Here is a 14767-nt window from a genome sequence, read left to right as displayed (position 1 = left end):
GTCTCTGTTTTCATTTGTTTATTCCCAGATGTGTTTCTATACCTTATCATTACCAGAGGGCACAAATACATCAAAAACTTTTGTTACAAACTACAAATACTGGCTCATAAAATGTAACAAAATAAAATACAAAATACTGATGAAAAAAATGTATTTGAAAATACAAAAATATCCACACAATAATCATGGTATACCAACTTTTTAAAAAGAAACTACAAAGCATTTTATTGAAAACGTATCCCCAAGAGACAAGAAATACTATTTTCTGATTGGCTGGCAGAGGGCTATTAATTCTGTACATGGGTGCTCCTATGAAGTAGATCTGGTAAACAAAAATGTAAACATCCCATATCGATGATTGAACTGACAAGAAGCAAACTTCGCAACAGTGGAATCAACTGTAACATAGCACAGTGTTTCTTAACTGGTGGGTCGGGACCCAAAAGTGGGTTGCGGAACCGTTCTGGGTGGGTCGCAGAGCTTGTGGTTAAAAATAAATAAAAAAAATCAGCAATTTAAAATGATACCTTATCAGATCTAACATTGGACCTTTATTTTTTTGGTAAACTTTATGTGTAGCCTACATATCAGTCATTGTCATGGACAATGTTTATGTGACAGGTCATGTTAGAGATAATTTTAGTGGTAAACGGAAGTAGGCTGCTACTCTGAATATTTAAAGTAGCCTACAGTAGGCTCAGATATGGATTCGCTTAAACTGCAGGACAAAATAGGATAGAAACCCCATTGTGTGGTGTGCAGTAGATAGCTGGCACATGAGAGCATGAAACCATCAAAACTAAAATGCCACATAGAAACAAGGCACCCCTGTCAAAGTCATACCTGTAGAGTACTTTGAAAGGTGACATCAAGAGTTGAAGACTTCACAAGGCTAATGCCAAACAAGTACTGTAGGCCTACAGGCACTTCGCTTGTCTTACCATGTAGCTCACCATATCCATGGCTGATGCTAAAATATATATATATGGGTCGCGACTTTATGAACATGGGAAATTGTGGGTCCCAAAATCAGACCAGTTGAGAACCACTGACATGGCATACTACCCACCATCATTTCCGTAACCAATGAATGTATAACAACAAATTTAACAGGTCGGCCTCTTTTTAAACTGAACTGCATTTCCCTTTTTGTGCTATAAATGCATGCCTATTGCCTACATAAATGACTGGCAACATGGGGGACAAACAGAATAACATCCTGCAAGGTTGATTTACAGAATGAATTAACTTGGTGGAGAAAACTCTTTCTGCATCGGGGAGGTCTTTGTGTCCATTATTTCTGCATACCTCTGTGGATGTTATCCCTGGCATGAATCCTCATGTCAAATCCATTAAGTGGTTTTAATACTGTCCTGTAATGAGAATGAATATCAGCTATTAGGTACTCAAGGTCATAGGGTCCATGTCCTAATGTTCTCCTTCAGTATCTTATCTGTATCGTTTTCACATTTTAGTCTTGATTTGACACACCTGACAATTCAAGCACCTGAAAATAGTTACTTTTTATTTATTTTTTTAACTTTCAATGTTCTAAGGGGATGATGAAACAGAAAATTCAGGCGCAAACAAATTGGGTTTACAACCCATGTTGACCATTTTGGCTCCCTCAGTTGACTTTTCTATTAATTTTTTCCAACTTCAGACATGTCCAGAGGGGATCGTAAAAAAGAAATTAGAGTATCTAACACTTACGTTGGTCACAATGTGGCAATACTGCAAGAAAAAGGAAAAATGGGTTTACATTTTACGCTGTCCTTCCAAAAGGGTAATGAAATTAGTATTTGAATGGACAAATAGAGCTGATAAGGAATTACCCAAGGGATATCATTGGTCACCCACCCTGTTGTTATGGAGTAACCCCTAGGCAACAAGAAACAACAAAGAAAAAAAAAAACAGGTTCACCATGATTCTGGCCTTCTGGCTCCCTGACAAGCATAGCTTATTGTAATGGTTAGTATATTTAACTGAGTGATGAAATGTTGGCTTATTAGAGAAAAAATGACAGATTTTTCTTAAGTATTTAAGTATTTGAAATACTCTAAATACAATCCCTCAAAGTATTTTGTTACAAACTACATTAGATGTGTTCCAATCCTACAAAATACACTAAAGTAATTAAATACGTATTTAAAATACATATAATTGAAATACTGCCCATGATCATTACTAAAAAAATGTTTGGGTGGGATCCTGTCTTGTCTGCAAGTAAATGATTTTAAAATTACATTTTACAAGTAATCTTACTTAATCCAGGTTTAAATTGGCGTCTTGAGAGCGCTGTCCACTGTCCATTTTGTTGAGTAATTGTTACAGTGTTTTGGTTTGATAATGTATGTAGAAATGTCTGACAAAACCCTTGTGAATTCTGTCTTTATGGTTCAGAATCAGGATACTTGAAATCAAAAATCACAATTTAAATGTACTCAATAACAAGATGTTTTTCTATATTGTTGTACATTACTTTATGTAGCATCACCTGTGCCAGTCCAAGCAAAGGGTTTCAAGTTCTCAAGGGTTTGGAGTGTATTTTTACATGCCAGCCCAATAGATGACGCTAGTGTGCGTAACTGACGTTAAATGAGGAAGCTGAAGAGGGAAGGAATATTCTAACAACAAGCACGGTGGTGAGTTCAGTTTCAGGAGGGACGAAAAGGTTACGATATTATCGATAGATTAGCTTAATAAATGTGTTATTAACGCAGCTTGTGTTAACTTATTCCTGTCAAATGCTTACACCAGTCAGTATCAACTCACAAGACCTGCCTAAAGAAAACATCACTGCATGAGGCTGTAGGTAGTTAAATCAATGCAAGTTACCCATCATAGCCAACAAGTTACATTTTATATTGCCTTAAAATATTTAATAAACACAGCAAGACACGTTGCTCCTCCTTCGACCCACCATGCTCCAGCACGCTCTACTGTCTGTTGGCTGCAAAGCCTGGCGCGCGCTCTCCTGCCCGATATCCGAGCTCCGGTTGGACCTCACTCTTGGATGTGGACAAACTTTTCGGCAAGTCTGCCCTCTCCCTGCATTATTTAATGAATTGTGTCTTGTTTGCACTTTATTTGTACTTTTGAGCATGTGATATAGTACAAGTGGTAGGCTAGCCTCGCAATACTTAATTTTCGAACTAAAACGTCCCACATACTCGACGCACCCGACCAGTAGCGCGACAATGTGACGTCACAGAAGCACCGTAACCATTTATACTCGCGCGTGGTGGTCGCAACACTAGTTGCAATATTCTCCTGAACAGAGGTGTCGCTGTTGTGAAAAGACTAACATTGACTACTTACACAGCAGAAGAAGCTGCAGTAAGAAACACCAAGTTCCGTGGAGCTAGCGACAGTAAGCGACAGTACGCGACAATAGCGGGCAATATGGCGGCGAAAAGCGTCAAAATAAAGGTACAGACGAACGATCAGATAAAGTAGGTTAAAGTAGGTTTTCAGAGTATTTTTCAAAGGTTTACACGAAATGTAAACATGTTGCTGAAACTTAGCCTATGTAAATGCATGTGCAAATAATTGTAGCAGAATTGTCTTGCTAACATCCTTGAAATTGAACGGAAGTGATCTCACGCAACACCTTTCTCAATGCAAGGCAAGACAAACCAGAGCCCGTCTAAGGACATTCTCTGGACAAACGTCTCCATCTCCTGATGTAGGCTACTATTAAAAGAGAGGGGAACAAAAACAAACATAGAAAAAGGGGATAATAATGTACTATACATCGATTTAAAGTTAATGTTTTTATACAATTATACTTTGCATTAATATAATTGTGGAAGGATTACCTTTTTCATTAACAAGACCTAAAATAACACTATTATCAAATAACACTTAGTTCAAACTTAGGGTGGTAGGCTAAAATGGACTCCTTGTACTTTCAGAATAGATATTTATGCCAAATTAGTCTTTATAGGTATATGCCATACTAACTCTATAATGGACTCATATAGCCTACCCTAGGCCTGTCATACTATACACAATACTATTGAACTTTAAATTGTGTGGCTATGGAAACAATAAGTTGTGCATATTTAAAAGGGGGTAAAATGGACTCCTTATAACATATACTTTCAGAATACACATAGATATTTATACCAAGCCTTTTGTAGTACCAGGCAATACCAAGTCACTAGGCCTTCTATTGACACACACTGTTGAACTTCAAATTGTGTGGCTGTGAAAACAATAAGTTGTGCATATGTAAAAGGGAGTGAAATTAAATCCTTATAACATGTACTTTCAGAATATATAAAGATATCTATACCAAATTAAGCCTTTGTAGGTACAAGGCCATACTAACTCTGTATCAAGTCATATACTATGTCTGCCATTGACATACACTGTTGAACTTCAAATTGTGTGGCTGTGAAAACAATAAGTTGTGCATATGTAAAAGTTGGGTGAAATGAAATCATTATAACATGTACTTTCAGAATACATATAGATGTTTATACCAAATTAAGCCTTTGTGAGTACCAGACCATACTACCTCTGTACCAAGTCATATACTATGTCTACCATTGACATACACTGTTGAATTCAAATTGTGTGGCTGTGAAAACAATAAGTTGTGCATATGTAAAAGGGGGGTGAAATGGAATCCTTATAACATGTACTTTCAGAATATATATAGATATTTATACCAAGTTCGCCTTTGTAGGTACCAGGCCATACTAACTCTGTACCGAGTCATATACTTTAGGCCTGTCATTGACATACACTGTTGAACTTCAAATTGTGTGGCTGTGAAAACAATAAGTTGTGCATATGTAAAAGGGGGGTGAAATGGAATCCTTATAACATGTACTTTCAGAATATATATAGATGTTTATACCAAATTTGCCTTTGTGAGTACCAGGCCATACCAAGTGTGTACCGAGTCATATACTATAGGCCTGTCATTGGTACACTGCTGAACTTCAAATTGTGTGGCTGTGAAAACAATAAGTTGTGCATACGTAAAAGGGGGGTGAAATGAAATCCTTATAACATGTACTTTCAGAATATATATAGTTTTTACAGGCATAAATATGACATACTGTAAATGTTTGAAAGTAGGCTATGTTATAATCATCCCCCACCTCATCCCACCTCACCCCAGGTACAAGCTCATGTTATGTCTGTACCGAATCACATACTAGGCCTGTCAGGAAACACCCTTTAAGGAAATACATATATCAAATTCACCTTTGTAAGTACCAGGCTATGGGAACTCTGTACCAACTGAAATACTATAAGCCTATGACACATAGGCCTACTGTTCAAATTGAGTGAAAACAAGTTCTGCATATTTGAAAGGGGGGTGAAATGAAATCCTTATAACATGTACTTTTCAGAATATATATACAGTATATAGATATTTATACCAAGTTCACCTTTGTAGGTACCAGGCCATGCTAAGTCTGTACCAAGTCACATACTAGGCCTATCATTGCCACATAGGCTACTGTTGAACTTGAAATTGTGTGGCTGTGAAAATAATCACTTGTGAATATTTAAAAGGGGGGTAAAATGGAATCCTTATAACATGTACTTTCAGGAAATACGATATGTTTGTAAAACCAAATATAAGATACATATAGATGTGTATGTAAAACCAAATTGAAGGCACTAAAACAGATACAGAAATACATGTGTAATGTTCAAATATTTACAAAAAGAAATATGTACAAATATAGAATAAAAAATAAATGGCCTGCATATGCAAATAATTGTCTTGACCTTGTGGCTTGGTTTTCACTTTGACATACAAGTTGTAGAAGCATCTCAAGGACCATTGATAGATGAGGATGCACCAGAGCTCAATTGCAAGCGTCATAACAAAGGGTCTGAATACTTATGTAAATTATATATTTCAGTCTTTTATTTATTATACATTTTATACACATTTTATACACATCACTTAAAACACCTGATTTTTTATTGTGTGTAGATTTATGAGAAAAAAAATTTAAGATGAGTCTGAAGCATAAGAAAATGTGTAAAACTTGAAAGGGTCTGAAAACGTTCTGGTTGCACTGTATAGGACTGAAAGATTAAAAGAGAAAAACAGATGAGTGTTCAGGAAGACAGGCCTGTTTAGTTGAAAGCCCACTCACCACGTCAAGGTACAGGCCACAAGTGGGATGTTAGTATGACAGGACAAGACAGAGGACAAGGTTAGTAAAACACATATATAAATAGAAAGTAATAAAAGACAGTAAAAAAGTACATAAATGACAATTATACATGCTAAAGTTTCCATGCCCCTTCATGAAATGTTCTATAATGTATCCCTTTATAACCTCCTCTACTACTGTTCAAAGTAAGGGGATGCAAACTTTTTCTTGGACAAATAAACAATGATAAACAATGACAGACAAACTTCACAAGGACATAACATAAATAAGGACAATAATAAATAAATAAATACACATACATACACATGCACATACATTACCTTAGTGACAGCAGGGTGTCATTTCACAAGGACCTCAGCAGGAGCCAGAGCAAAACACTGCAATATTCACACAATGTCACAATTAAACACAACACACACAATTATCACACACACACACACACACATACATATTGCAAATTGCCACAGTTTGGATATTGCACATTGTCCGACATCAAATATTGCACACTTCTCCAATAAATATTATGAATAAGTATAAGTTATATATTATAATTACAATAATACATATTCATCAATAAATAAATACATAAATAAATAAATACAAACCCCAATATATCCAGGAAAAATATTACAGTATCACCTGGTGACTTAATTCATACTCTAAAATCCCTCCATATTGCTACTGCAAAATTTGTTTAAATTTGTTTGAAAAAGGAAAGATTTCACAAAAAACAAACATACACTCCACAGTTTATGCTATCAGACTGTTTTATAAATGTTGGGCATTTATGATAAAATTCATATCTAAATACAAGATTCACCAGCTTCCCATGGATCGCTAGATACTGTAACAATAGATATCTCTGCAATGTTGGTATTATTTTTATCATTTCATAATCAAATGTTTTGATTGAGTCAAAGACTTTTGCTGTTACAGTTATTTCATTATTTTGGGAGTGTTGTTCCATCAGCTCCAAAATCATAACAGCCCAATGCATGTTGTTAAAATGCATAAATAATTGCCACCAATTATTTTCAGGCTTATATATTTTTGGTAATACATTGATGTCAGGGCAAAATACACTTTTTAAACACTGACTTATAAATGTTGATGGGACCATTACAATGTCATTTGTTGTCAGTTTTGCTTGGAGCATTTTTCATATAAATGTCTATTATTTTATCATCTAGCCATTCACTACTTCTAATCCGCGTTCATATCCTTCTCTGTCATATTTGGAGGCAAGTTGACATCTCCTTGAGGAATCCATTCTTGAATTTCAAATGGTTCATGATTACCACACTGTTTATTACATTTGTGTTGTTCCTCATATAAACGGCATATATTAATCTGTTCAGTGGTCTCCACACAGTATTCAACTAAAAAGAATATGGGATTAAGTTGTATTAAGTTGGCAATTTCTGTTTGTTTGTCTGAAACACAATCAAAACTTAACAACTGTATAAAGGTTTTTCTGAGAGAGATACCAAAAGGGATGCCAGTGAATACTTGTAAATGCCAAAAACTGTGTCGAGTGTAAGATGTAATGGGAGGCTTTTGGGGTTATCTGCTAATATGAGAAGTGACTGTGGCAAATGAATCAGCAAAGTTTCTGACACAGTATTCTCTCCACATGATTTGCAATTGTCTGTTTCATTTCTATTTTTTTTATTTAAAGCTTGATTAGTTAAAAAGTGTTTTATTGCCTCTTCTGAAATATCTAAAGGTAATGAGATTAGAATTTTGTTTGTGCGGTTTCTTCTCTCATTTTCTGCACACCTGATACAATTAAATAATGACAAGCAGTGAGCATACAGCAAATCATTGGCTAAAAAGTTTGCCTGCAGGTATTTATCTACAAATGTTTTAATTAACACTACAGCTTCATTTTTAGTAAATTGGCTTTCAAGTTCATAATGTTCACATAAAGAGATGTCTTCAATTGCTTTCTGTGAAACTTGAAAGTCAGGGCTACGTTTCTTTTTATAGGCGGAGGAAAGTCTTTTTTGACACTGCTTCACGGCTCTTGTTTGTTTAAAGAATTGCAGTATTGGTGTGCTCCCACTACTCATTCTGAAAGTACATGTTATAAGGATTCCATTTCACCCCACTTTTACATATGCACAACTTATTGTTTTCACAGCCACACAATTTGAAGTTCAACAGTGTGCCAATGACAGGCCTAAAGTATATGTATTTCGGTACACACTTAGTATGGCCTGGTACCTACAAAGGTGAACTTGGTATAAATATCTATATATATTCTGAAAGTACATGTTATAAGGATTCCATTTCACCCCCCTTTTACATATGCACAACTTATTGTTTTCACAGCCACACAATTTGAAGTTCAACAGTGTATGTCAATGGCAGATATAGTATATGACTCGGTACACACTTAGTATGGCCTGGTACCTACAAAGGCGAACTTGGTATAAACATCTATATATATTCTGAAAGTAAATGTTATAATGATTTCATTTTCACCCCTTTTACATTATGCACAACTTATTGTTTTCACAGCCACACAATTTGAAGTTCAACAGTGTATGTCAATGGCAGATATAGTATATGACTCGGTACACACTTAGTATGGCCTGGTACCTACAAAGGCGAACTTGGTATAAACATCTATATATATTCTGAAAGTAAATGTTATAATGATTTCATTTCACCCCCCTTTTACGTATGCACAACTTATTGTTTTCACAGCCACACAATTTGAAGTTCAACAGTGTATGTCAATGGCAGATATAGTATATGACTCGGTACACACTTAGTATGGCCTGGTACCTACAAAGGCGAACTTGGTATAAATATCTATATATATTCTGAAAGTACATGTTATAATGATTTCATTTCACCCCACTTTTACATATGCACAACTTATTGTTTTCACAGCCACACAATTTGAAGTTCAACAGTGTGCCAATGACAGGCCTAAAGTATATGACTCGGTACACACTTAGTATGGCCTGGTACCTACAAAGGCGAATTTGGTATAAATATCTATATATATTCTGAAAGTACATGATATAAGGATTCCATTTCACCCCACTTTTTTACATATGCACAACTTATTGTTTTCACAGCCACACAATTTGAAGTTCAACAGTGTGCCAATGACAGGCCTAAAGTATATGACTCGGTACACACTTAGTATGGCCTGGTACCTACAAAGGCTTGAACTTGGTATAAATATCTATATATATTCTGAAAGTACATGTTATAAGGATTCCATTTCACCCCCCTTTTACATATGCACAACTTATTGTTTTCACAGCCACACAATTTGAAGTTCAACAGTGTATGTCAATGGCAGATATAGTATATGACTCGGTACACACTTAGTATGGCCTGGTACCTACAAAGGCGAATTTGGTATAAATATCTATATATATTCTGAAAGTACATGTTATAAGGATTCCATTTCACCCCACTTTTACATATGCACAACTTATTGTTTTCACAGCCACACAATTTGAAGTTCAACAGTGTGCCAATGACAGGCCTAAAGTATATGACTCGGTACACACTTAGTATGGCCTGGTACCTACAAAGGCGAACTTGGTATAAATATCTATATATATTCTGAAAGTACATGTTATAAGGATTCCATTTCACCCCCCTTTTACATATGCACAACTTATTGTTTTCACAGCCACACAATTTGAAGTTCAACAGTGTATGTCAATGGCAGATATAGTATATGACTCGGTACACACTTAGTATGGCCTGGTACCTACAAAGGCGAACTTGGTATAAACATCTATATATATTCTGAAAGTAAATGTTATAATGATTTCATTTCACCCCCCTTTTACATATGCACAACTTATTGTTTTCACAGCCACACAATTTGAAGTTCAACAGTGTATGTCAATGGCAGATATAGTATATGACTCGGTACACACTTAGTATGGCCTGGTACCTACAAAGGCGAACTTGGTATAAATATCTATACATATTCTGAAAGTACATGTTATAATGATTTCATTTCACCCCACTTTTACATATGCACAACTTATAGTTTTCACAGCCACACAATTTGAAGTTCAACAGTGACCAATGACAGGCCTAAAGTATATGACTCGGTACACACTTAGTATGGCCTGGTACCTACAAAGGCGAATTTGGTATAAATATCTATATATATTCTGAAAGTACATGTTATAAGGATTCCATTTCACCCCACTTTTACATATGCACAACTTATTGTTTTCACAGCCACACAATTTGAAGTTCAACAGTGTATGTCAATGGTAGACATAGTATATGACTCGGTACACACTTAGTATGACCTGGTACCTACAAAGGCGAACTTGGTATAAATATCTATATATATTCTGAAAGTACATGTTATAAGGATTCCATTTCACCCCCCTTTTACATATGCACAACTTATTGTTTTCACATCCACACAGTTTAATTATATTGGCGTTGAAAAATATAGCATTCTAATGTGTATTTTCGATTTAAATGTCTTATTTAATTATTTTCTAAATTTACTTTCCCTTTGGTAACACAATACAGTTTTAAATTAATAATTTTTAAACATATTCATTACTTTTTCATTGAAAAAGTAATGACTATGTTCTGACTTTTATTTTGAATGATTCGCGAATGGCGGCCATATTGGAATTTTCTTTACTGTCGCTAGTTTCACACTACTGAAACACCAGTAGCTAGCCTCTGTGATGGTACTTCAGACTTTGGTTGCTACTATTCACAACTACCATCATCATTATCATGTAGTTTCCAAGGTGTGTGCACAGGTAGATAGATAGATAGATAGATAGATAGATGGATATATAGATAGGTACTTTAGTCATCCCGAGGGAAATTTTAATAATTTAAACAGTTTAGTTAGCTAGCTAGCTAGCTAGCAGCTGGCTGAGTTTGTGTAATTTCCTGAAGTGGAAAGATATTTTGTTAAGGCCTTAATAGATATCCTTTGTTTGAAAATAAATCGTTTCTATTCTTTCCTCTTAATTCCATGTGTTGCAACTCTCACTGGTAACTTTGTTAACTTATCCAGCAAACTATTAAAAATTCACGACTGTAACAAAACACTGCAACTCGCTTGCCCTCGAACTAGTCCATCTTCCTGTTTCCGCCTTGTCGCGCTCGTCTGAAAAAAAATGAGTGGTGCGCTACCTCGCGCTACACGGCCAAAACCCTGGCGCGCCAGAGAGATCTACGTCATTTTGACGTCACATTGTCGCGCTACCGGTCGGGTGCGTCAGGTATGTAGAAGCCTTAAGTGTTTTCCACATCTATGTGTCAAAGTAGTTAATCTGTCTAATGTTAATTTCCTTCAAGGTGGCGTGAAACAGGGGATGGGCATTGGACAGGTGTAATGGGTGGCCGAGTATGGACCCTTACCCAGACAGATGACACCCTCTGGTACTATGTGTACACCAACCAAAACAACCATGGCACAGGGAGTGTGTCGGAAATGGGTTCGAGTGCAGAGTCTGTACCAGACAAGAGGCTGAAGGGTGTTGGCAGTATGAAGCAGGAGGATGAGGAGGGACTTAAGGTGACATCAGTTCATGATTCCACTGAACAGGAGCTCCTGAAAGATTACTTTCAGCTCAATATTCAGTTGGAGAATCTGTACAAAGACTGGGGTGCCTGTGATGACCACTTCAGACATATAGCCAGCATTTTCACAGGTAAATAAATGTCCTGTGTCCTGTTCATGAATGTCTATGCTTGCTGACAATGGTAATGTATAAATTATATTGCCTGGGTCCCTAGTGATTTCGTTTTCATGTTGTCTTTATACAGGAGTGCGTATGCTGAAACAGGACCCCGTGGAGTGTCTCTTCTCGTTCATCTGCAGCTCCAACAACCATATCTCACGCATCCAGGGCATGGTTGAGCGTCTCTGTCACACACTAGGACCTCGCCTGCTCACAATTGAGGACACACACTATCATGATTTCCCTACGCTGCAAGTCCTTGCAGGTGAAACTCTGATTGATGCCTGATTAAAACACAGCCCTTACATATATCATCTGAATCTAAACATCAAATGCATAAAACAATTATAGCAAAGTTCCATGTGATGTTTTGACCATGTCTCTTGACAGATGTGGTTTGAATACCAGTGATGTGATTGATACCTGCTGTGTTGAGACAGATAATGGTGTTGAGGCGTGCTTGCGTGACCTGGGTTTTGGCTACCGCGCTCGTTTCCTGCAGCAGAGTGCTCGGCTCATCTTGGACAAACACAGCCCTGACTGGTTACATCAGCTCCGCGGCGCCCCCTATGAAGAGGCACGGGAAGCGCTGCGTACTTTACCTGGTGTCGGAGTCAAGGTAAATTTATGGAATTGTCTGTGCGGAGCTACAAGCTCCAAGAACATTTGAGACTGTGACAGTTTTGATCTTCTGCGCAGGTGGCCGACTGTGTGTGTCTGATGTCTCTGGATAAGCTAGACGCTGTTCCTGTCGATACACATGTGTGGCAAATTGCCAAGCGAGATTATGGCTGCAGTTCTGGCAATGGCCAGAAGACACTCACAGACAAAGTGCACCGAGAGATTGGTGAGTGTGTGACCCAAGGTTGCATGCCACGGCATTTGTAATTGTATAGTGTGACTAGTGGTGAGTATGTGAAATTCTAACTAGAGCTTTCTGAACAGGCGATTTCTTCAGACAGCTCTGGGGTCCTTACGCAGGATGGGCACACTCTGTGAGTACTTGTCTTCCATTCATTTAGTTCCGGTCTTCATCCACAATGACTTCTGTTTCACTCCTTTAATAACCACAGAATGCATCAGCTGTATGAAATTGATCTGCTCTAATTCTCTCTCCCCTGCTGCTCATCTGTTTTCTCTCGTCTTTCTTTCTGTGCTCCTCGCTGACCCTACTCAGGTCCTGTTCTGTGCTGACCTGAAGAAGTTCCAGAAACTGAAGGAGCGGGCTGCAGGCGTGAAGGCCGAGTGGGTGAAATCAGAGGGCGACCAGAAGGGGAAGAGCAACTCTAAGAAACAGAAAGACAGACTGTCGGAGAGAAACGACGCCAAGGGGAAAACTGCGAAGAAGATGAAGTTGGAGAAACCATTCAGCAGGAACCGAACTGTCAAGGAAGAGGGAGAATAGCTCTGAATCAGAGGCAGAGAGAACTGAAAATAAGACATTTCACCTGGTTGATGTCAGGAGTACAGCTGTCAGCTCTCCAACAACAACAGCAACCCAGCAACACAGAAAAGCTACATGGCAGTGTTGTTGAGTTTGGTAGTTATGGTCTGTGTGGCTGTAGTGCCATCGTCAAGGGTCAAACAGTGCCGTAAGCTGAACTCAGGTGGACGCCAGGGGGGCGGTGGATGGAATGGCTGAAGCATCTTCCTTCGTATTTAAGAAAACACTGTAGTGTTCCGTAGAACTTAAGAAATGTATATCTAATCCTAAAGGATGGCTGAATCCTTCAAGGGCACAGAACGTTTTTTGATCTCAGGAATTATTTGTAAAATGAGATGCAGAGCTCAGTTTGTAAACATTGTGGAGGAATGTTGCAGGCTAGCAAACAGTTATTGGGTCTATTCTACAGGAAACACCTGATATAGCAGGAGGTGCAAGATTGTCAGATTGTGAAGTACAGTAAACCACTGTAACCTCTTATGCTCAAAATTCATCCAACAGTTTAAGGACATTTGAGTTGCTCAGCTATTCACATGTCTAATCCAATGGTGGAACAGTGACAAAGTTGCTATCAAGGATATTTTACTACACCATGTCCTTTTATTTGCTATTTGCTTCTATGTGTAATAGAAGTCTGATCACATCTTTTCTTATCTGAGTAGCATGGAAGGTTAACGTGTGAGTTGTTTGAATTAAATTGAGGCCAATATGAATTAAAGGGGGAATAATGTAGAGGCAGGAAATGTCACGCAGGCTGCAGGCATTAGCTGGCCTCTTTGGATTTGGACTTCCCAGGTGTGTGTGACACAGTGCATTGCATTCCAGTGAACAGGAAATCTGTTTAAGGTTTACCGCATACCTCCCCGTCCTCACCATCAGAGCTATTTCACTGCACAGGACTGTCTCAAACACCCACTATACACAAACCGCTTATGGCACTGTCAATGAATTAGATACCAGTTATATTCTCATGTTCAACTTTGCTGCCATTTACTGACCAAAAGGTGGCGCTCATGATAAATGTTCCCCCCTATTTTGTCCCTGTTGTAGTCACGTTTCACATATTATTTCTGAAGCTCGTGTTGAGCTTTATGCTACCCTCTTTTAATAGATAAAATCTCAATCTTGCCACTGTAATTGTCACTCATAAGTGGGCTATTAAAAATGTGTTTTTGTAAGAGGTAACGGAAAGCATCATTTAAATATCTGGTTCTGTATCAATGTTTATGCAATCAGCTAGAGGCTCAGAAAAGCAATATGAATGCATCCATTTGTTTAACATGGCATTGTAATGCATTATATTGAACATCACCAGAAAAGTGGATATCTGCTAAGATCAATGTCAAACATGGCCCAGTCCATTTTAAACAAACACCAGCTGGTTGCACTACATGTGACCACTTCAACAGAGAACTACATCAGCTGATTTTATTATAGTGCACCATGCACCATGCCGCCC

General features: G+C 37.6%; 1 protein-coding gene across 3 annotated transcripts; it reads left to right on the top strand.

Annotated features, from left to right (window-relative positions):
- The first annotated feature begins 2583 nt into the window (after nt 1–2583).
- ogg1 (8-oxoguanine DNA glycosylase) lies at nt 2584–14493 on the top strand. Of its 3 annotated transcripts, XM_048245035.1 has the most exons (8): nt 2584–2646; nt 2896–3035; nt 11479–11834; nt 11950–12129; nt 12305–12483; nt 12564–12711; nt 12810–12859; nt 13042–14493. In XM_048245035.1, the coding sequence occupies exons 2-8, from the start codon at nt 2926–2928 to the stop codon at nt 13267–13269; spliced, it is 1251 nt and encodes a 416-aa protein (XP_048100992.1). In that variant the 5' UTR covers nt 2584–2646; nt 2896–2925; the 3' UTR covers nt 13270–14493. The 3 variants fall into 3 exon arrangements, with proteins under 3 accessions (XP_048100992.1, XP_048100993.1, XP_048100994.1); XM_048245036.1 differs by lacking the exons at nt 2584–2646; nt 2896–3035 and adding an exon at nt 3296–3433; XM_048245037.1 differs by lacking the exons at nt 2584–2646; nt 2896–3035 and adding an exon at nt 11393–11402.
- Nucleotides 14494–14767: the final 274 nt, after the last annotated feature.

This window comes from Alosa alosa, chromosome 6, assembly GCF_017589495.1.
Source record: "Alosa alosa isolate M-15738 ecotype Scorff River chromosome 6, AALO_Geno_1.1, whole genome shotgun sequence".
Classification (NCBI taxonomy): domain Eukaryota; kingdom Metazoa; phylum Chordata; class Actinopteri; order Clupeiformes; family Clupeidae; genus Alosa; species Alosa alosa.
The sequence above is the reverse complement of the archived record's forward strand: the minus strand, read 5'-3'. Positions and strand labels throughout refer to the sequence as shown.

Coding starts and splice junctions, on each gene's coding strand:
- ogg1 (XM_048245035.1), top strand. CDS start 2,926: ATGCTCCAGCACGCTCTACTGTCTGTTGGCTGCAAAGCCTGGCGCGCG. Junction 11,835..11,949: donor TATAGCCAGCATTTTCACAG/GTAAATAAATGT, acceptor GTCTTTATACAG/GAGTGCGTATGCTGAAACAG. Junction 12,712..12,809: donor CAAAGTGCACCGAGAGATTG/GTGAGTGTGTGA, acceptor CTTTCTGAACAG/GCGATTTCTTCAGACAGCTC.